This window comes from Nymphaea colorata, chromosome 1 (assembly GCF_008831285.2).
Source record: "Nymphaea colorata isolate Beijing-Zhang1983 chromosome 1, ASM883128v2, whole genome shotgun sequence".
Classification (NCBI taxonomy): domain Eukaryota; kingdom Viridiplantae; phylum Streptophyta; class Magnoliopsida; order Nymphaeales; family Nymphaeaceae; genus Nymphaea; species Nymphaea colorata.
In genome coordinates, this window is record NC_045138.2 from 12,021,702 (window position 1) to 12,045,160 (window position 23,459).

The 23,459-nt window shown below is 38.8% G+C and overlaps 1 protein-coding gene across 1 annotated transcript; it reads right to left on the reverse strand.

Moving 5' to 3' along the window:
* Positions 1-6,180: 6,180 nt before the first annotated feature.
* LOC116261748 (uncharacterized) lies at positions 6,181-10,612 on the reverse strand. The gene is made up of 3 exons (XM_031640597.2): positions 10,197-10,612; positions 8,542-9,379; positions 6,181-7,416 (listed from the first exon to the last, which is right to left on the reverse strand). The coding sequence occupies exons 1-3, from the start codon at positions 10,568-10,570 to the stop codon at positions 6,355-6,357; spliced, it is 2,274 nt and encodes a 757-aa protein (XP_031496457.1). The 5' UTR covers positions 10,571-10,612; the 3' UTR covers positions 6,181-6,354.
* Between the last annotated feature and the right edge of the window lie 12,847 nt (positions 10,613-23,459).

A 23,459-nucleotide genomic window follows, 5' to 3' on the forward strand; every position in this document is an offset into this window, starting at 1 on the left:
AATATTGATATTAAGGTAGGAATTCTTCAAATAAACAGCCCACACTTGAGATTGAGTTTCTAAAACCCATCATCCTAACCATCCGACAGGGTTACACATAGGGGCTAAGTTATCATATGCAGCCCCTTACCTTGGAAGCTTCCATCTGCAGCTTGCCTTGCCTTGTGAAAGTGAAATGCTGGCAACTATTCGAGAAACAGGACCGGCCCGAAAAAGCCCAGCCCTCCACGACCAAAAGCCCAATTAAGCCCGCCCGACCCATTATCAGTCGGGCCGGGCCGGGTTTCGGGCATTAACCGAAACCTGAGGCCTAAAATTACATTGCCCGGCTCGATACGGTTTCCGGGCTTCGATTTTGACATTCTTATCGGGCCCCCCGATGCACAGCCTACTTAATAACTAAAATGACTTTAGTTAATAGGGAAAAAAAAACTTTTTGTATGGACAAAAAATGTAAACACAAAAAGTTAAAAGAGTAAAAAGGACATTTTCTTTTTTAATATTCCAACTCCTGTTTTTTTGGCGTATGTGCCACTCACTCTCCCATTAGGAAGACAGCTATAAAATTAGGATAATATGACAGAAATGTCTATCTCTCTCTCGTGCTTAGAGAACCAGTGAATGTCACATGTTACAAATTAAAGCATGACATCCGCCGCTATAAAGTATCACATCATAGAGGCTTAGAGTACAAAAACGGAAAACGAGACATGACGCCAAACTAAAAAGAAACCCAAATTAGGCTCTGTCACACGCCAATACACATCATAAATTACAAACATTAGTGGATTTGAATTCTTGTGGACTGTAGGCGACATGATACTAACAGACCTCCAGTTAATATTAGCCTCCCAATCAAATTCCAAGGATGAACTTCTTATCTGGCTGTCATCCCGAACCTTTGGCGCAGTCCTCAGTCCTCGACTTTCATTGTGCAGATCGCTGCAACCTACAGCAAAAGAGGCCAAAAGATCCACTTATGTCTGCTTTGGTGTTTTATGGTGTCCTATTTCATAGATTAGGGTTTTTAAGGTCATCGAGATACTGTTAAACCCTAGTTCAGATATCTGAGTGGATTTTTTATTTGTTTTCATCTAGTTTAGCAAAATTTATAGATTTTAGTCCACATTTGTGTATCTTAGCTACGTTCATGTCAATTAGTGTCGGTTCAATTCAATCATTAAGTCTGAGTGTCTCGCATCTAGGGTTTAGAGCTATTCACTTGTGATTTTTAGTTTTCAATGTGTGTCTTTATATTGATTTGAGTTCAGATTGGGTCTTATGAAATGTCTTTAGGCTTTAGGATTTTTATCATGAAATTAAGTACTTTGCTTTTTGGTTACGACTTCATGTTTTTCCAACGGGCAGATTGTTGAGTTCATGAGATCTATTGAAAATATTTACAATCGAGTTGCAAGACATAGGGCATGGCTTTTGAACTTCAGTTTTAACATATCGAACTATTAGGTCGTGATTGTGTGCGCCTTTCTTTTCTTTAGTTTGAAGCAAAAAAGTTTAGATTCTATTAAAATTCTTCTCAATGTCGATTCCTTGAATTGGACTAGGCATTTAGTAGTTGTAATTGTGGTTTTTTGGTGTGCAGTTTCACTAAGTATTACGACGATAAACCTTTATCTTTCATGCCACATTTAAAACCACATTAATGAGCTTGGAGGTACAGTTTCTCCATTTTGTTTGTTGATTCTAAAGATGTATTAAGTTAAATTGGTATTATTTTTATCTATTAAAGAAGAAGGCCAAGTAAACAATTGCCATGTCTCCAAAAGTAGCAGGTAAAGAAATATTTTGTAAGCATAGGCTGAACATATGACATTTATGTGGATAACGTTATGATATAGCAAGTAAAAAATTACGAAATTGAATACGCATACTATATTCTCCTTCTCAAATCAGCTAAAAATTAGCTCTAGTTGCTAGACACTTAACATACTTGGTACTTGAGTTGTTCTTCAATGCATTAGCTAGGTTGCAAGCTTTTTCTGCAGCCCAAGTAAGAAAAAAATTGGAGCTTACTCAAAAGGCAAAATATATGAGGATTAGCCCTAGAAATAAGTTTCAAATGGTGTGGTGATACTCATTAGGGTTATATCAAGGCTATGCCATCCTCAATTTAATCTATATGTATTTTTTGGGAACAAGGTGTTAGAGTTTATTAAGGACAATATAAATTCAAGAGAATCTAAGCCAAAGTTCTTGGTACATGCATCATGAGATTCTGAGTTTGTATTTGGTTTACTTTGATGAATAAATTTTTGGGGATAGCTACAAGCAAAAGATTATGGTATTGTTAATGCTATTAATTTTAGTTGTTTCAAGATAATGCTTTCAAGATTTCAGATATAATGGTCCGGACTCTACTATCAACAAAATAAATACATTTTGCAATAAAGGTAATGCTGAAATGCCTAATTTAGAGGACTCGTACACACCTCAAGAACAACTAAGATATGTAGCTGAAAAGATTAAATATTTGCATCATTGTCACGTTTGTTGCTTTATAGTAACGTTGATCTACAGCATCAAAATTCTTGAACAATAGTTTTATTGAGGTAAAGGCAAAGCTTCTCCTTTAGTGGGATGTTTAAGTCCAAAGAACTTTTCTATTGCTTTTGATAAACGCAAGTCATCTTGTAGAATTATATCTGACCTCGTGCAGATGTGAAAGTCCATTGATGGTACATATTAAAGATATGAAGACGAATGTGAAACTTTTAAATTTAAATTCTTTAGGAAACCTTGTAGAAATGATAGTAACAACAAGATGACACATGCTATCTTCTCCCTGGTATATTTGTTGAACAAATTGGGAGTAGATTCACTTCAATCAATGAGAGAGCATTTTCAACAATCAATAATTTCAAAAATCAGGTTTGTAATAAAATGGGAGATGAGTGGTTGATGATGTTTTGGTTACTTACAATGCCAAGGATATATTTGACAACATTAATAATGAAGTGACCATGATTTTTTTAAAGATTTGAAAGGCCAACTAAAATAACTATAAGTTTGTATACAACTACAGTGAATTTTTTTTTATGCCAATTGTAAATTTGTTCATAATTAATTAGTTATTTGATTTTTTAAGGCAAAGTAATTTGATTTATTTTTTAAGGCAATTGTAAATTTTTAGGTCCAATTCAAAATTTGTCTATTATTCTGACTATTTGTTTTGCTTAATGAGGCCAATTGCAATTTGTTAATAATTGTAGCTCCAGGTGAGCGATAGGGTGCCCTACTTCCCTGATGAGAGGCAAAAAAAATCCCCTTCTGTCTCCCAAAGTAATTTGATTTATTTTTTAAGGCAATTGTAAATTTTAATGGTGTTCACTTAATTTTGTAAGTTTTTTTTTTTTTTATTTTACTATGCATTAGAGCTCCCAGCCAAAATCTTCAGTCTCCTTGGAGACATCCAAAAAAATTGGAATGGAAACAAGAAGACCTTAATGTATAATTATGTCAATAATTCTTAAACGAGGTCCTTCTTTAGTAATTTCAAACCCCTACCTTATAAGCTAAGTAACACAGACATGGATGGAAGGCTGTTGTACCTTTGTCGACACAACAGTTTTCTGCTTTGCATATAATTTTTTCATGAAATTTTTACAGGTTTTTGTAGAATTTGACTGATTTTTGTAAAAATAAAATAATTTTTACATATTTTTGTGATATTTTCTATAGTTTTGTAGAATTTTGCTTATTTTTTGGGAAAATTTGGGCGCGCGCACACACACACTCTATATATATATATATATATATATATATATATATATATATATATATATATATATATATATATATATATATATATATATATATATATAGCTTTCCTTATCCCCATGTTCACAATTTTTAAAATTGTCGCGTCTGTCATACTTGTGATTGACAAGGACCAATCCAATTACATATTGTACATGATTATTAGAACATCCTAAAATTGCTCCAAGGAAAACAGTTGCACTCTTCATTAATGGATGACGTTGGACATATCCAAAAGCTCAACCAAGCAAGATTTTAATATCAAAGCATGAAAACGTAACCAATACTAATACGCAATGAACTCTCCGGTTGTGAGTGGGAAACATGTTTGTCCTTTTCATGTATAGAAGGGATTGAAAGTTCATATATAGGTTCAAGAATTTCTGGCTTATGAGGTCCAAGCTACACACCCGAATACTTCTTGTAATCTCAACTCTTGTTTATCAAATTGCGGTCAGAGTGATAATAGCGTCTTTTTTCTGCTAACCAGCTCAATTACTCGTCTCTTGGGAGACGTCCGCCAAAATTGGATTGGTAAGAAGCAACCCAAGTTAAATTAGATTGTGCGGAGGAAAAAATGGACGCTTCAAATGTTCAAAAAGAAAGAAGTAAGTTTCAGTACATGCAACTAGAAGTATGAGCATGAAAAGTGGCCAATAAGGGGCTACTACTTATGGAAAATACTCGTATCAAAATTTGTTAGTTATTTAACGTCTCATCAAAATTCCATCTGGTAAGTAACAAATCTTCTGCTCCAGAAGACATAGCATAGCTGCTTGAGCAGGTGGAGCGATGAAAATATGCAGTTTAATTTATGCCAACACAGGTGTACTGCTCTCCACTCAAAGTAGTCTTAGACCTTGGTGTGGAAAAAGGAAATGATGCTTTGGCTCCCTTAAGTACCCAAAATCTAATAAATTTTATTATGCATTTAAGGTTTAATTTAAAATCCTGCCAATTAGAAGTTTTTTTAATCTTACATTCATATGAATGAAGTTACCCAAACCTCTAAGGTAGGGTAGGGGGAAGGGGAAGGAGCTTCAAGGGAAACTCCCTTGGTTTAATAAAATATCCTGCCAATTAGTTTTTTTTTTTTTTTAAATCTGAAATTCGTAAGAATGACGTTAACTTCCAATCTAACAGGCAGTCAACCAGAGACTGGCCAAATATTTTCGACAGGTTTCTTTTTCTTTATTTTGGCCATTGAGTTCTCCTGTCTCATAGTAACTGCAATAACTTTTTTTTTTCGTGATATTTCTTTATCCATGTTAAAGTCTGAATAAATATTTAAATCTAATACAAATTTTCCTTTATAAAGGAGTTCCTACTGCTTGACACCTTGGATTTATAGATTACCTCCACCAAATATCTCCGTTTACACGTGCCAACAATCCAGAATATGATCATGAATTATAAACGACTTTTGGGAAAAGAGCAACAAACATGGCCACTCCCTTTGAATTGTTCAGAGCCTCATATAGTAAGCTGACAGTATTGGTGCATAGAGTTTTTTTTTTTTTTGAAACTGTTTTCAATATTTTAAAAATATGAAATATGGAATAGCTTTATCGAATGTATAAATTTAGCAAACGACAGGCCCATGGTATATAGTAAATGGCCACAATTAGTGGCAGCAGTAAAAATGGAGAGCGTTCATAGGCGTTTTTCCGAATGTTTAGAGAGGGGAAGGCAATTTTTCAAATACTTCGCAGAAAATGGGTGCCAATAATGAAATAGCTAGATGGATACCAAAACCAAAATGATCAGATCCGAAAATTAATGAATATGATCGGATCAGAAAATTAATGAATATTATTGCTCAGATTCATTTTGTCTATTCTCCAAAGACATTCAATAAAATTGGAACGGCACGAGAGGAGATTATTACATATATTAATCACTGCGGCTCATGCATACTAGGACCGTAGGACGGAATAATTTTTTATGGCTTGCTTAAAAACGAATTTGACAAAAGACGACTATTCTGAGATAACTCCAATACCTTTAACAGTATCAAAGCCTTGGGTACCTGGTTTTCTCAAAACTTTAGGTGAAACTAAAACATATCTGAAAAAGCACTTTTTCTGTCGGCATTTTTAGCGGGAAAATGACGCTAAATCTGGAGTCATAAATTCCGATTTAGTCCCCCAGAAAGTTTGTCCGCGAGTCTCAGCCTCACACCTCTCCACTTCCAGTTCGAAGATGAAGGTAAGGAAGATACCTTCTTTATCACAAGTGGGAACGGCAGAAGAACAAGATCCAAACCAATAAAGACTAGCAAGAACCATACTTTGAACTTTAGATCAGCCCTAAGATTATTATATCCAACCAAACCTTTCTCTTTTCAGGACGCAGGTGAGTCCGACCACCAAAGCTTTACCAAACGAAGACCCTGAAAAAATGAGGCAACTGAATGGGAGTCGGAACTTGATCCAGATCCTCCTCATATCCAACGAAAGTTAATAATTATGTTAAAGCACTGAACCAAAAGACGGTTAAAAAGGGTATCCATAACATTACAAAATATACAAAAAAATCCCAGACCTATGCGTTGCCCCTCCGGGCGTCGCCGACCCTTCACCTCCTTGCCCGCTTTCTGACCGTCCTGGACGGTGGCGGTGGCGGAGGAGCAGGTTGCGCCTCTGCTTCCTTAGCCCTCTGCCTCCCCGCGACACCTTTTTTCGGTGGCCGCCCAACTCCTCTCTTGGGCGGGGCCGAAGCCGGAGCATTCTGTCTGCCGCCAGTCTGCCTCGAACCAGGTTCCTTCCGGCCATCTCTCCCTCCTTTTCGCTGGTCTCCGCCCCTCCCACCATTACCACCACCCGATTCCCTCAACGTCTCGAGCAGGTTTGTCCCCGCAGAAGTCATGGCGGCTGAGGTCGTCGTTGTTGGGCCGCCGCTTGCCCTCTTCATCCTGTTCAGGAAGTTTGCTGCGGCCGCGCTCCGCTTTTTCGACGGCAATTCTGCCTTCTCCCCTACGGTAACATTCAACACCCCCTTCGAAGCCGTTGTCGTGGACGCCGTGAGGCTGCGGCCGTGGTTGGAACTCTGACTCGCGTTCTGGTGGCTGGAAGAATTCGGCGCGTTCTTTGTTGCCATCATGCTCGCCCTGCTCTTATTGGTCCTCGAGCCCTTGAGAGGCCTCTTCTTCGACTCGTTCTCCGCTCCTCCCTTGCCCTCTCTCGAACCGGGTCCGTCAGGCTCCTCCCGTGTAACCGATTCGGTCTCCACGTTAGGCTGTTTCGCGGCCTCCGGTTGAGAGGCAGACAAGGTGCTGCGCTTTCTGCTAACGACGACTGGGGCGACGGAGTTACCGGACTTGGAAGGTTGCGAAACGGGATTGTTTGAACCGGATCTGGGTTGTTCCTTCGTATCGGAAGACGGAGACGGGTCGGACATGTTCTCGGCTTTCTGGGCTTTATTGGGGGCCATCAGTTCTCTGGTGACGAGGTCCCGAAGGTGGCCAGCGGCGGTAGACTCCGGCGAGTTCTTGGGATAGAAAACAAGAGCATTGTTGAAGAGGAGGAGGAGGTCCCTGAAAAATTCCAGGGGGCTAGAGTAGTGCCCTTCTTCGACTCGCGTCGATACTGCCTCGAGATCTACGTGCTTCCGGATCAGACTTCTGTAATACATGGTGTCCTGATATAAAGTGAGCGAGCACGGAGAAAGAAAAGGAATCAGTGACGGTCCACTCGACTCGCGCGACAAATCATGACGCAACGTCTCGGCCCATCACAACTCGGCTACACAGGTCGAGTCTGTCTCAACCAAAAGCGGATACAAATCTCAGAATAGCCCCACCAGTTCACAGTAGAAGGAGAGGGCTCGCTTGAACGAAGCCCCGAGCCAGCAAGGAAAAAGAAAAAAAAATCGTGATGCCCTGCTTGGCGTACACGCGTTCATAAGGACGCGTGTCGAAGGGCATCACATGCCCTTTGCGAAATGGTGATCGCACCTGACCTGACCCGAAACAGAAGAGCCGTCGCATGCTCGCAAATCAGAAAAGGGTAGTAGGACTCAGCGAAGCGGCCACGATGAAAAAGGAGTGTCCAACCGGATGGAACAACGTTCAACTGCCCACTTTAGCAGATGACCCGTTCCCGGTACAAGGAGAAAGGCTTTTCGTACTCTGTTCAGAACAGGTGAACAGAACTCACTTTTGTGTTTGGATAATTAAAATCAATGTGTCAAGACCGAACAAGAGAACGGGTGACTTCAGAAGCAGAAGCGCGGATTTGTAAACACATAAATGACAAAAGCAAGGGTCTCAAAAGTCCATATCTATGCTTCGGTTTTCTTAGAAATAAAAAATTTTGAAGGACTTCAAAAGAAAAGAGGGAAATAAAGAGAGGCCAAGATGACTGGACAAATAGGACACCTCTCGGGCCAGACACTTGGCGATTAGATCACGAAAAGGACGCGAGCTGACGGAGACCCAAACCCAGGCTACAGATCAGGAACGAAAGGCCTGACCCGAATCGCCGGATTCAGATCCAATCTGCCGCTGGACGGTCGAGTCATCCAACCCGAACACGTGACCATCCGAAAACGAAACTTAAATGACTGACGTGCCCTCCACCGGAACGCAGGGTGAGCGGCCAAAAGGTCAAAAGATTTAGAAGAAGCCACGCCGTTCCCTTGGACGGCGCCTCTCGGCGAAACAAGGGCACGATGAAATGCCAAATCAGTGCTCCCAAACGTAAAGCTCCTCGAAATAAACAGGGGTGGTGTAGTAATTAAGAACCTCCGCCGCCGGGAATATACCTGGCTATCGAGGCGGCGCTCGAAGACGCGGCCGTACCGGTGCGACCGCACGGCGTCGAGGGGTTCCGCCAGGCGGCCGACCTCCCCGGCAACGGCGCGGCTGCGTTTCATGCGAGGCGAGTCCCCGGTCGAAACGCCGTCGGATGCTCGCTCGTCATCGTCGCCGCTGCTGCTCTTCTCCAGCCCCTTGCGACGTCTCTTCTTTGAGAGGCGGACGGAGCTCAACTCCTCGCTGCTTTCCTTCGCGTCCTCGACCTCGCCGCTGCCGTCCTTTGACTCGGCGTTCGACCGTCCCGCGCCACCTATTTCTCCTCCTGTGGCGTCCTTCGTAGCAGAGTAAACGTCGCCGAGGTCCGCTTCCCTCCCCTCCCTCAGGGACTGTCGCCCTGCCGGATCCTTGCCAATAGTCTCCGAACTTCCGTTGTACGACTCGGACGGTGACGGCGGTCGTCCGGCAGGTCTCTCCCCCCTCGTCCCCTCGCCGGCAGGGTCTGCCGTCCGGTCTTGCACTCCATCGGTCATCTCCGGCTCTGGAGCCCTAGCCTGGGGCTTCTCCTCTGTCGAGTTCGACTCGGAAAAGGATCGGTTCTCGCGATCCGATTCATCGTTTCTCTGATTCGGTTCGCTGGGTTTCGTCTCAGGATCGATTCCCTTGATCGTTCCACCCTCCGCCTCCTTCTCGCCATCGGCCTTTCGGTCGGCTGCCTCTCCTTCTGAACGTAAGAGCTGCTCTCTGTTCTCTTCCTTCACCGGATCTAGATCTTTCTGGCCGTTCTCGGCCTCCGAGACGCTGCGCTCGCGATCTTCCTTCAGTTTGTTAAGCTTGTGTTGTAGGGAGCTGCGAAGAAACCCTAGATCGTTAATCTCGTGAGAAATGAGAGAGCGCCGGTCGTACAAAGCTGGATCGAAGAAAAGCAAAACACAAAGGCAGATATTTCAAGGAAAAAATTCGGAAGGACACGAGGAGAGGACGAGACAATAGGCTGACTGCGCCGGATCTTCGAACGACGACGTTCCGAATTAGATCTCGAACGGACGGAAAACAGACCGGCGAAGCACAAGACAATTCCTTTTAAACCAAAAAAAAAAAAAAAGAAAGAAAAGGTATGTATTATGGTTAATTTATAAAACTCAAGAAATAGCATTTATATATTTGGCGCAAAAATCGAAAATGAAAGTCGCGAGAGCAAAAACACTCAGATCTACAACAGAATGTTGAGCGAGGAAAGTAAACAAAAAAAAAGTGAAGAAAGAATCTCTGCGACTACGAACCAACCAAACCAGAAAAGAAATGAACGCCAAAATAGAACACGAAAAAATTAAAAAAAAAAAAGAAAATAGTTATTTCCCTCTTCAGAAGAAACAAAGGTAACAAAAAAAATCGAAAACTTTTCCTTTTCAATCGCAAGGAAAATAAATTGAAAGCAAACACGTAGAGAAAAGCAGTGTTTTAAATCAAAAATACCGAAAGAGGAACAAATCCAGACGGAAGAAAGACGATTGTTCACATACCGAAACCCCGCGATAAGTACACAAATAAGGAAAGGAAAGCTCGTTTAACTAAGAAGAAAAAAATCTATTTTCCATTTAAAATTTAAAAAATGGGAAAAACAGTATTCTCGCGTGAAAGGGCTGAAGGAGAAGTATCGGCTTACACGATCGAAACGTCGTAACGCTCTACCTCTCGCCTGAGTTCATCGACCCTGATCTTCCTCAACTCCTCCAACCACGGTATCCTCCTCTCCTTCTCCTCCCCGGCCTCATGTCCTTCCTCCACTCCCTCTCCCTCCTCCTCCCCCTCGTCTTCCTTCCTAGCCTTGCCGTTCCTGAATCTCCTCCATAGGTCCCTGTATTTCGCTCTGCAGTCGTCGGCGGAGAGCAGGAATCGGGAAGGCGACGATGTCCGCGTCTGGACCTCCATGGCGACGAAATCCCAACTCTTGGTACCGTGACGCTTCACGGCGCAGGCCAACACCAGCTCCTCCCACGTTCCCCACCGCTCCTTCCCTCCGACGTCGCGGGTCGACATGATTTCTCATCAAGCCTCCCCCAGCCCCTCTCTCCTCCCTCCCGCCCCCTGGCCCTCCCTCCCTCTCTCTACATCTGCCTTTAAATCCCGATCTAATTTTTCCGAAATTTTAATGTTTAAGTAAAATTCCCCTTTTCGTCTTGAATTCGGATAATTTCCCTCCCTGTCCTCGGTCTTAACGCCTGTCCTTCCCAGTGGCTATATGAAATTATATCGGAAACTCGGACTTATTAATGTGGGAGCCCAAAATTACCAAATTATACCCCATTTCTACCGTCTCTTTTGGGACGACACGCGCGGTGGGAAGGAGGTGAATTCCTTTGCGTGATATATTGTCTGCTTTTTCGCTTTCCCTGGAGAAATTGACGAAATTGCCCTTATTGGTGTTCTTTAGCTAGCTAGCGTTCGACAACAGCGGGCTTAAAGTCTTGCTACGGTGCCACAAAAATCTCAGGATTTTGATCATGGGATAGGTGGGATGGGGATTTTCATTCATATCCCACAAAAAAGGAACCGACTGGTAGAGCTTTTAATCCCCGTGATCACGCGGCCGTGTTTGATGGCACAACCGAGCAAGATTCAAAGAGAGGGAAACAGGGGGAAGAGGGAGAGAGGACGAAGGGGGCGACGGTTGCCGGTATTCTGCCGGCGGCCCATGCATAAGTGCACGATAGTTTATCAATGGATTATATTCAAATCAAATATATCATTATCCGCTTTTTTTTATACTCACTGTTTGGATTCGAAGGCTGATGAAAAATCATATTCTCAATCCAATTCAAATTTGATTTTACATTTATATCTGAATTTGAATCCGAAACAAAATTTTGAATCGAATTCGACTGGTTTTCAAAATGATAAGATATTTATTTAAAAATAAATCTAATTAAATGTATATATGAATTCAATCATAAATTTAGGTATATCTGAATTTGAATACAATCAAATGTTATTTCTTACGTTTGACTCCGATCTAATTTTTTACTCTTATGAATTTTTTTTTCTACATTCAATTTTGTTCAAACATCTCATTCAAATATGATATATTGGTGTTCTTGCATGTTCAAGGGAAGAAAAAGAGAGAGAGATAGAGAGATGATGAAGATGGCGGCTGAAAATCTCAACAAAGTCATTGATAATCGTTTCCTTTTGGTAACGGCCGCTGATAGGGGCAGAGCCTGGAATTTTTGGTCCATGAGCCAAACTATATTTTCAAAATTTTAACAAAAACTAAAATATAATTTTTTATATTTTTTTTTACACGTAAATTTTTGAGATGTTAAAAATTTGATAGGGAGAGAAAGAGAGAGTGGGAGATAAGGCGAAAGCACTAAAGGCGAATTTTTTTTTCTGTGGATTAAAATCCCACCTCCCATGAAGGGATTTCAATCCACAGAAACAAATCCCTGTTTCGCCTCTAAAACCGTAGATTTATTTTCACCATTAGTTGGGACCGTTGATTTTTTTTTAAAAAAAAATCGGGTTCCCACTTGAACAGTGGAATCCGCACCCAGCAAACACGCCCAATGAGTGTGGGGCCGCGGAAAGAGAGGAGCGCGTGATCGTCTGCCCGTCGATCTCGTAGAGATGAACGACCCGATGCGAAGATGCCAAACTGAGGTACGTGAGCAGGGTCTCAATCAGGGTCCGAATTAGGTATGAAAGAATCACGCCTTTGACGGGATCCGGCATTCTTGGTTGGGGCCTTCAAGTCTCTCCCGAAACTTTGGGTACTGAAACAAGAAAAACAGATCCAAATCCGAAACCCACTTGAGCCCAATCTTTTCTTTAAGCCGAGTCCAAAATCCAAATCGCCGGGATACGATAGTCCGAGTAGTTACAGTATCGGGCAGGTTAACCTTGTTCCTTATTTGATCCAGAGTGGTCGGTAGGGTGAGCGGGAGGTTCATCGCTATGGCCGGTAGGCACCTCTTACCGGTCTTGAGCTGTGTCAATGTCAGTGATGGTAGCGGTGCACCCATCAACTTGGTCGCGGTCATATACCTCATGAGTGTTGTTTTGCGAAAAAATATTGAAGATTAGCAATCTTGCTTTGGTTTTGGTTTTCTTATGTTTGAAACATTTTTAAGCAGTAGTATGCATGCAGCATAATCTACAAAAACTATGTAAAACCACGAGTAAAAGACATTATCATTTTTAACAAACTGAAAAAATATATTTCCTGTCATGTTAAATTTTGCAACAGAAACTTGCTTTCAAAGTAAGGCTTTTTGGCTTTTTTCCTTGGACGGAGCTAGAGAAAACAATGGATGATCGAATTTGAATCGAATGTTTTCTTAATCATCTCTATTTTTGCAAATGTTCACATACCCAGCTTTAGATTCAGATTCAAATGAGAATTTGGAAAGTAATATATGAATCTGAATCCAAAATTTGATTTTACATTCCAAATCTGATCTGAATTGCATTTTTAAATTCACGTCTGAATGTGAATCTGAATTTTAAACTAAAAGCGACTGACTTTCAATATTTAAGGGCACTGAATATATGATATTTTTTATAACTGAATCTGATAAAAATCAAAATCAGATTGGATATTTATTTATATCCACATAAAATGCAATTATGCTGAACAAATGTGAGATTTCAGTAACAGCACTAAATTTTGCTTTTATCGTGATATTTTTCTAGTTTTTTTTGCCATAAAAACTAATCCATTAACATCTGTATTCTGCTTTTCATGTTCTTTTTTATATTTTTTACGTTTACATATATATATATATGCCGCTGCATGAAGCTTAACATGGTTTGCATGTCATGTGAATTTTGGAGAACGAGAGGCACAACGATGCCATAAAAAAAACTTTTTTACAAATTGAAAATGAAAGAAGAATCAAGACAATGTGGCTATTATCATATTTGACTAACTCATTATTAGCTATCTAATTAAACGAGTGTGCCATGGGTTTACTCAAGTCCTAAAACAGTCCTCAACCCCAAAATTGGAGGAAAAGAAGAGGGTTTCAGCACTTTCTTAAAGCAAAGCAGATTCTACTCACCCGAAACTATGAAGTCGGTTTCAGATTTGAAGTGGGGCAACAATATTTTATGAGACTGATTTCGTGCTTTTCAGATCTACAGATCCAGCTAAATTTTATGATCATTCAGTTAAGGGGAAAACCCTAAAATCAGTTACGGGGAAAACCCTAAATCAAACAGAAAGCTAGTTTCTGGCAGGTTTAGCGTTCTTCGCCGGACCAAACCAAGTGGACATCGAAGTTATTTGGTTGCCTGAATTACGCCCCGGATTCGAGAACAGCGGGACGGCCTCCTTCATCATGTCTTTCACCACTAAGGAATGTCAATATATCCGATTTGAATCGGATATATGACCGATCCGATCCGATCTGAAAAAATTAGATGTGGAAAAAAGTTTAATATCCGATTAAGAAATCGGGTCGGATTCAGATTTAATAAATGTCATTTGATCGGATTCGAATTCAGATTCGGATATACATAAATACCCAATTAGATTCATATACAGATTCGAATCGGATCCATTTTTTAGACAAATGTCATGTATCTAATGCTATTAACATTCAAAATTTGGGTTCAGATATAAATATAAAAATCAGATTCAGATCGGATTCATATTGTAAAAACGGATTTCGATCTCGAATTCAGATATGACTCTCGAATATATAATATCCGAAAAAATGAATATGATTAAAGATATATTCGATCCAAATCCAATCCATCTTCAAAATAAAACTTTTTAAAAATTTACAAGTAAATTTTGAAAAAATATTCACTGTATATAAAAATTTAAAAAAATTATATTTCGAATTTTATTAAAATTTTGAAAGTTGGTGCAGTGGACCCCACCGGGAATAGGTCAGCCGAACGTATGGTACAAATCCAAACACTAACGCATCGCTGACATTTTTCAGATCTGTCAGTTAATGGGTTTAAGTGCAAACCGTGCATGTTGGATTTTTATAAAATTATTTTCTCATTCGTGCTTTTAAATGTGGAATATGAATGAGAAGGATCTGATCATATGGCTCCCACTCCCAGTGTTGATGAAAATAACGATCAATGACGGACCAACACGTTTAAGTGAGGATATGACTACACAAAGTGGACCCAAACCCGAAATATACCGGATAGATGTATGTATGAGATAATGCAGTTGATCCACCGTTATTTTTACATTGATGCCTTTAAATATTTGAGTATTTATATATATTGGTGGTGAAAGTTTTGGATTATTTCCCCTCCAACCAAAATTTCTAGTTCCGCCATTCACGACATCTCCAATTTATTTATTGCGTTCGTTGGACTATGCTATGTGGATCCTTCTTAAATAAAACCAAGATTCAGTCTTCCCTCGCTTAGTTAGTGAATGTTAGGGCGAGAGAGAAGGCTTTTGGTTGATCTTTAAACCTTTATGAACCTTCAAAATTGGTTTACCTTCTTTATTATATTGCTATCCTTATTTTAGGGGCAGATTTGGAAATTTCTGGTGAAGGGATATTAAAAATGAATTTTATATTTTTAGGGCCATCAACATGTAAATAAGAAAAATGCCCATAAAAATCTCAATATAAAAATAAGTATTTTTTGTGGCTCCTTGTGGGCAGCTGCCTACATGTTGCCCACACCTGCCTCTTTTTTTTTTTTTTTTTTGGTATTCTTTTCCCTTGATTATCGATTGTGGGGATGAGGATTCAAGCAAGTCATATCCACTGCTTCAGGATATTAGTCGGGTTAGGTCTCAACCACTATAATGGCCAAGAATAAGGAGTAATGGATTAAATAACACCACTTAGTAGGGTCAGGTCCCAATCTAGATTTTGGGTCCATGATCAAATAACTCCACTTAGTAGGGATGGTAATGGATTAGATTTGAATCAGATATAACTTTAATTGTGTCTGTTTTCTTGAATATTTACATATTCAGATGAAAATGAACAACGAAAATTATATGTTACTCTAAATCCAAAATCCGATTTCACAATTTGAATTTGATCAGAATCCAAATTTTGAATAGAACCTGGTCTATTTTCGAAATATATGAGCATTAGGTATATGATATTTAAAGCTAAATCAGATGTCATTTGGATCCAATTCTATTTCTTAATCGGATATTAGATTGGTTTCATATGCAAAATCGTTGATTCGGATGTCCGATCTAAATCGGATATATTAACATCCCTACACTTTAGAAGTGTAAAGGATTCTTATTTGGATGCACATTTAGGTTAGATTATGATAACAGTATTAATGGATCAACATAGGAGATAATGGGTCCATTACTTGCAAGTAGGCTTCATTTGGTGCAAGCGATTTTCTGACACTATTTGGGAGCAGCTATCAAGGTTTGGGTGCAAACAGATATGAAAGATTTGCAAATATTTTGTGCTGCAATTGCAATCCAGATCCTTGGATTCATGTATTTTGGGTGATTGTTCGCAAAAGTGTAGTGAACATTCAAGAGATCACTATTATTGGTTAAAAAGATATTTTCAGAGGACAGCTTGAAAAGAAATCGATTAATTGAGCAGAGGTTGGAAGGCCAAAGGGGCCCAAACGGTTTGTGAAAAGTTCAAAAAGAAAGCTTCAATCCAAAAACTTTGACTGAGAAATTGGGATTTGAAGACTTCAAAAAAGGAATTTTGGACCTTCAAGTCTCAACCCTAGATCTGGATCCTCATCAGTAGATCCAAAATGAAAGAGGTTGGAGGAATTCAGAAATTGGTTTTGGGCCTTATTACAATATCTCATTATTGTTCAATATTATGGCCACTAAATAATTTGAAAGATTTGGATATTGAACTAACCATTCATAGCAACATAAGAAAATATTAATAACATAGGGAGAAGATATCAAGAATGACATGGATGTACATTTCCTAGTGCAAGATATCTATGCAACACAAAACCAAGTAACCTTGGGAGACATTCTTGCAAAAATAGTTGCCTTAAAATTTCCTTTGAAGTTTCAAAAGTAAATAAATATTAATGTTTAATATTTATTTACTTTTTAAAACTTCAAGAGGCATATAAACGTAGCTGGTCGAGCTAAAGGCCTGTATAAAGGCAGATCTCTAGTTCGATTCCTGTGGGCGTTATGTTCATGTATCTTAAGGTGGTAGGATGCAACATCCAAGTTGAAGGGTGCACCATTGTTATCGCTGACATCAACATAGCTCAGGAACCCAGAGACAGAGAATGGGGGGGACCTTCGGGCTTCGTTTCGGGCGGTGGGATGAACCCATCGCTCACCCGAAATAAATATTAAACATGATGAATATAGAATGTAATCCAGAACTCCTTGAACCATACTTTCCAAAGCACACTCACCCAATAATCAAGAGTGTTAATTGCATGCCAAGTAACAGTAGTGGTGATCAACATAATCAAGTGATAGATGTGTTCTACTATGAAAACTTCTCTCAACAACCTCTTGGAAAGCAGATAGAACAGCAGTAAGAGATAATTCAAAGAGATTAAAACTGATAAGCAACAGCTTGATAATTGCATTATACAACTACCGCCTACTCAAGATGAATTAATCCAAACAACTCCAAAGCAATTACTGAGGATTACAAGAGATCGATCAATTTTAGAAGTCAATATAATGTCATTGGCTGCCTATCCTTATGCAAAACTTAATTTAGACGTATGATTCTTTAAATAGTAGGATCAAAATGGTTAAACGATACTTCTATTTTGGATCTAAATCTGAGTTCAAAGAACAATTCTATGATCCACGATCCTGTGTCACTTTCTAGATATGGTTCCATTTGAAATCTATACCAATTCTTATTTGGTCTATGATAAACCTTCTATTTTGAACTCACATTTCTAAGCGCAGCTATTAGATCCATGATCCAGTATGGCTTTCTAGATCTGGAGGTCTTCAAAGTCTGAATTCATTTCTATCTAATCCATGACCCATCCTCTACCTCAGATCAAGATCTCGGTTTCAAATTGAACTATACAATCAAACAAGGATCCATGTCTATTTTGGTACTTAAGATCTAGTTCTCATTTTTTAGACCCTAAACTTTCGTGTTTGATCAGGATTGAATCCAAAGTCCATAAGTCAACTCCTACACTGGACTCGGATAGTCATTTCAAGTACAATTCCTTCATTTATTTGTTATTCAGGATCCATATCTTCCTTGATGAATCTGGACCTCTCTATTCTAGGAAGAGCTAGGGAAGGAGGCACCACCTTTCCTTTTCTTCTTCTTCTTTCTGTTTCCTTTTTTTCTTTTTCACACTCTCTTTCCTTCTCCCTTGTCTTCATCTCCGCCACAGCCTCTCTATAAAAACCTATAGAGAGGATGTTCCCTCCCATGCGGTCCCTTTGTTATAAGAAGTTGTTCTCTCCCTTTCTCAGGTTCTTTCATCTCTTTCTACCAGGGTTTTCTTTCTTCTCTTGCTCTATATGCTTCCTCTTCCTTCCATGACATCCTCTGCAGATCGACTTCTTCTCTAGCCATTTCCCTAGAAGCATCTTTCCCTCTCTTCTTCTTTCTCTCCAGCAGTCCCTCTGGTGAATCCTTCTTGGAGTTGTTCCAACCAATTTCACGGTGCACGAGGATTCTTCGGTCCCATTTCTTGAACTAACTGCAACACTTCAGCCAGCCCATGCAGCACATCGACAGCAGTTTGCGGGTGAATCCCTTCCACTTTGCTCTTTTCTTTTCTGTTTGAAATCTGCATTAGAGCAAGTTTTAATTTAGCTCTCGCAAAAGTTGAAACTGCTGATTTTTTAGTTACATCTTTCTTTGTTTTACATGTTTTGGGCTTGGGGATTCGGTAAAAAAAGGACTTTTTAGTATAAATTTAAAAATTAAGGTCTTTATGCCTTACTCAAGTGGCCTGGAATATATATATATAAGTTATCCCATTCTCTCAACTATATGGCATGATGAACTAGAATCGTCTGATATGCTTAATGGCTATTTGTTTGATGAATTGTAAAAAAATGAAAAAATGGGCACAAAATCACCCTTTGTTTCCTTCCCTTGCATAGAGAGAACTTCCTCTCTCCCCATGTTTCCATGTCCCCTCTCTCTCCCCTCCAACATGGAGCTTACCTGTTGCTTGCTTGTAATCCGTAAGTGTGACTTTTCTCTCCCTCTAGAAACCCGTTTTATTTTGATAGCGGCTTGGATTTAATTTCGGACCCTGAGCCCAAGCTCACTCCAAAATAAACTTTTAGATCCATATCTAAATCCAAATCTTGACCCTAAATCTAAAACAGATCTTCAGATCCATGTCCACATTCAAATCTCGACTCTAGACCCAAAACATACTTCTAGATCCATTTCCAAATCTTGACCCTAGATCCAAAACTGACCTTTAGATTTGTGTCTAAATTCAAATCTCGACCCTAGATCCAAAACAGAAATCTAGATACATATCCAAATCCAAATTCAAGGTTTAGATCCAAAATTTACACCTCAATCCAAAATACAAAGCCAAATGTTATAATAAAATCAAGTCCAAATTATGAAAGTGGATCCAGAAAGCTGCTCTTTAGTTTCAAAACCAAAGTTTAGATCCAAATCAAAAATTGTAACTCAAAATCCAAAGTAGAGTTAAAAATAACCATTTCCAACCTTATTTAGCGCCATGTGCGTGCAAACCTTCACTTTGTTTTTCATCTCAATCTTCCACCGATTTTTTTTTTTTAGAAATATGTTTTAAGCAGAAAACACTTGTCCAGCCCTTGTTTCGCGTCAATTAGAACGGTTTTGCGACGTAGCGAACCTAATTTGGACCTAAAATGAGTCCGAAACCATCCAAAATGAAGCTGGTTCTGCTTTTAACAAAATATCAGTTTACCCTTTAAAATTTTACTATTAGAAAAATAAATTTTTTTAGTGGACCCCACCTGCCTTGCCGCACGTCTAGCCAAATCTGGCTAGGACGCATGGCTAGGGTGTTCTAGCCCTAGGTGCAGTGAGCTGCCGTGACAGCTCCCTGGTGCAGGTGCGCTAGCCCTGAGCATAGGGTGTTAGCATGGCTTACAGCCAATCGCTTTTAGTCAAAGCTAAATTAAAAAAAAAAAACTTGAAATTTGCATGAAAACTTTGTCGAATTAAAAATAATAAAAAAAAAAACAAATTTTGATTTTTTACTTCAAAACTCTTTATAAATACCTTTCAAATCTTCTCTTTTAAGTATGGGCTAATATCCTTGGAGAACTTCTAAAGCTTTTTCATTTAAGATTTTGGAAGTTCTTCATTTAGCTCTCTTTCCAATTTTTTTTCTTTTTATTTTCTTCTTCTTCTTCTTCTTCTTCTTTTCCAATCTTGATAGCATGAAGAGACATCATCAACACTTTGGAGGTTCACTTGGAGAGGCTTCAGAATCATGTGGAGAAAAAATTTTGTTTACCTCCAACCGGTCCACTTAGAGATATGTATTCAATATCCCACTTGTTTTTCCCTTGTCCATACCCCCATGGTCATATAAGATAGTTTTAAAATTTTCTTTTCAGAGTCAAGAGCTACTCTTGAATGCACTGCGAGTATGAGAAATGTGAAATAAAATTTTATTTTTCTTTGTAATCTCGAAATATGTTTTATTCTTTTTTCTCATTAAATGTGTGCATTGTTTATGTGTAAAATGATGTTCACACATAGTTGATCAATTTTCCAATTAATATGTGAATGAACGGTAAAAACAAATGTTTGGGTTGATGTTTGTTTGTTATTATGTTAATTTTTGAGGTTGAAATTTGTTCAACCCGAGAAGCACTTATAAATATATACATGCGAAAATGTATCTTTATGACATTCTTATGTTTGGTATTAATTATTTCTCTTAATTACCCAATTAAGGATCCTAAATAGAGCTTTCTTATATTACTAACTTTTCATTCAATGTCTATTTTATTTTCTCTCATTCTAACGGTCGGAGAAATAAGTCTCCTTGTAATAGATGAAATAACTATTTGCTTTTTGCATGCTTATAAAAAATTATTTGAATTGTATTTTCAAAAGAATTTCAAAAATAATTCTTCAATGAGGCATTGGAGAGTTATCCTAAACTCTTGCATAAGTCCAAATTCTTTTATGGCATACATAGAAAAATCGAAGTCGAAAATACTCCAAGTTATCTTTTGATTTTCATTTTTTTTATACAATATATACCTATATTCTTCTCTTTCTAAAATATTCTTCTCTTTCTCTCTCTCTTTTTGATTTAAAATCTTCTTATATATATATCATTCTAAAATCTTTCTCTTTGTTTCTCTCTCTTCGATTTAAACTTTTCTTTTATAAAATTTTACATACATATATAGACACATACTCACACATATATATATCTTTTTAAACCTTTCTCTATCTCCCTCTTTCTCTTTCTAAAATCTCTTTCCCTTTTCTTTTTTATTTATTTTGGCTTAAAATAATCTTTTCTCAATGAAAATATTGAACTAACCATTCATAGCAACATAAGAAAATATTAATAACATAGGGAGAAGATATCAAGAATGACATGGATGTACATTTCCTAGTGCAAGATATCTATGCAACACAAAACCAAGTAACCTTGGGAGACATTCTTGCAAAAATAGTTGCCTTAAAATTTCCTTTGAAGTTTCAAAAGTAAATAAATATTAATGTTTAATATTTATTTACTTTTTAAAACTTCAAGAGGCATATAAACGTAGCTGGTCGAGCTAAAGGCCTGTATAAAGGCAGATCTCTAGTTCGATTCCTGTGGGCGTTATGTTCATGTATCTTAAGGTGGTAGGATGCAACATCCAAGTTGAAGGGTGTATCATTGCTATCGCTGACATCAACATAGCTCAGGAACCCAGAGACAGAGAATGGGGGAACCTTCGGGCTTCGTTTCGGGCGGTGGGATGAACCCATCGCTCACCCGAAATAAATATTAAACATGATGAATATAGAATGTAATCCAGAACTCCTTGAACCATACTTTCCAAAGCACACTCACCCAATAATCAAGAGTGTTAATTGCATGCCAAGTAACAGTAGTGGTGATCAACATAATCAAGTGATAGATGTGTTCTACTATGAAAACTTCTCTCAACAACCTCTTGGAAAGCAGATAGAACAGCAGTAAGAGATAATTCAAAGAGATTAAAACTGATAAGCAACAGCTTGATAATTGCATTATACAACTACCGCCTACTCAAGATGAATTAATCCAAACAACTCCAAAGCAATTACTGAGGATTACAAGAGATCGATCAATTTTAGAAGTCAATATAATGTCATTGGCTGCCTATCCTTATGCAAAACTTAATTTAGACGTATGATTCTTTAAATAGTAGGATCAAAATGGTTAAACGATACTTCTATTTTGGATCTAAATCTGAGTTCAAAGAACAATTCTATGATCCACGATCCTGTGTCACTTTCTAGATATGGTTCCATTTGAAATCTATACCAATTCTTATTTGGTCTATGATAAACCTTCTATTTTGAACTCACATTTCTAAGCGCAGCTATTAGATCCATGATCCAGTACGGCTTTCTAGATCTGGAGGTCTTCAAAGTCTGAATTCATTTCTATCTAATCCATGACCCATCCTCTACCTCAGATCAAGATCTCGGTTTCAAATTGAACTATACAATCAAACAAGGATCCATGTCTATTTTGGTACTTAAGATCTAGTTCTCATTTTTTAGACCCTAAACTTTCGTGTTTGATCAGGATTGAATCCAAAGTCCATAAGTCAACTCCTACACTGGACTCGGATAGTCATTTCAAGTACAATTCCTTCATTTATTTGTTATTCAGGATCCATATCTTCCTTGATGAATCTGGACCTCTCTATTCTAGGAAGAGCTAGGGAAGGAGGCACCACCTTTCCTTTTCTTCTTCTTCTTTCTGTTTCCTTTTTTTCTTTTTCACACTCTCTTTCCTTCTCCCTTGTCTTCATCTCCGCCACAGCCTCTCTATAAAAACCTATAGAGAGGATGTTCCCTCCCATGCGGTCCCTTTGTTATAAGAAGTTGTTCTCTCCCTTTCTCAGGTTCTTTCATCTCTTTCTACCAGGGTTTTCTTTCTTCTCTTGCTCTATATGCTTCCTCTTCCTTCCATGACATCCTCTGCAGATCGACTTCTTCTCTAGCCATTTCCCTAGAAGCATCTTTCCCTCTCTTCTTCTTTCTCTCCAGCAGTCCCTCTGGTGAATCCTTCTTGGAGTTGTTCCAACCAATTTCACGGTGCACGAGGATTCTTCGGTCCCATTTCTTGAACTAACTGCAACACTTCAGCCAGCCCATGCAGCACATCGACAGCAGTTTGCGGGTGAATCCCTTCCACTTTGCTCTTTTCTTTTCTGTTTGAAATCTGCATTAGAGCAAGTTTTAATTTAGCTCTCGCAGAAGTTGAAACTGCTGATTTTTTAGTTACATCTTTCTTTGTTTTACATGTTTTGGGCTTGGGGATTCGGTAAAAAAAGGACTTTTTAGTATAAATTTAAAAATTAAGGTCTTTATGCCTTACTCAAGTGGCCTGGAATATATATATATAAGTTATCCCATTCTCTCAACTATATGGCATGATGAACTAGAATCGTCTGATATGCTTAATGGCTATTTGTTTGATGAATTGTAAAAAAATGAAAAAATGGGCACAAAATCACCCTTTGTTTCCTTCCCTTGCATAGAGAGAACTTCCTCTCTCCCCATGTTTCCATGTCCCCTCTCTCTCCCCTCCAACATGGAGCTTACCTGTTGCTTGCTTGTAATCCGCCAGTCGCTAGCCGCTCGCAGCCGTAAAGTGTGACTTTTCTCTCCCTCTAGAAACCCGTTTTATTTTGATAGCGGCTTGGATTTAATTTCGGACCCTGAGCCCAAGCTCACTCCAAAATAAACTTTTAGATCCATATCTAAATCCAAATCTTGACCCTAAATCTAAAACA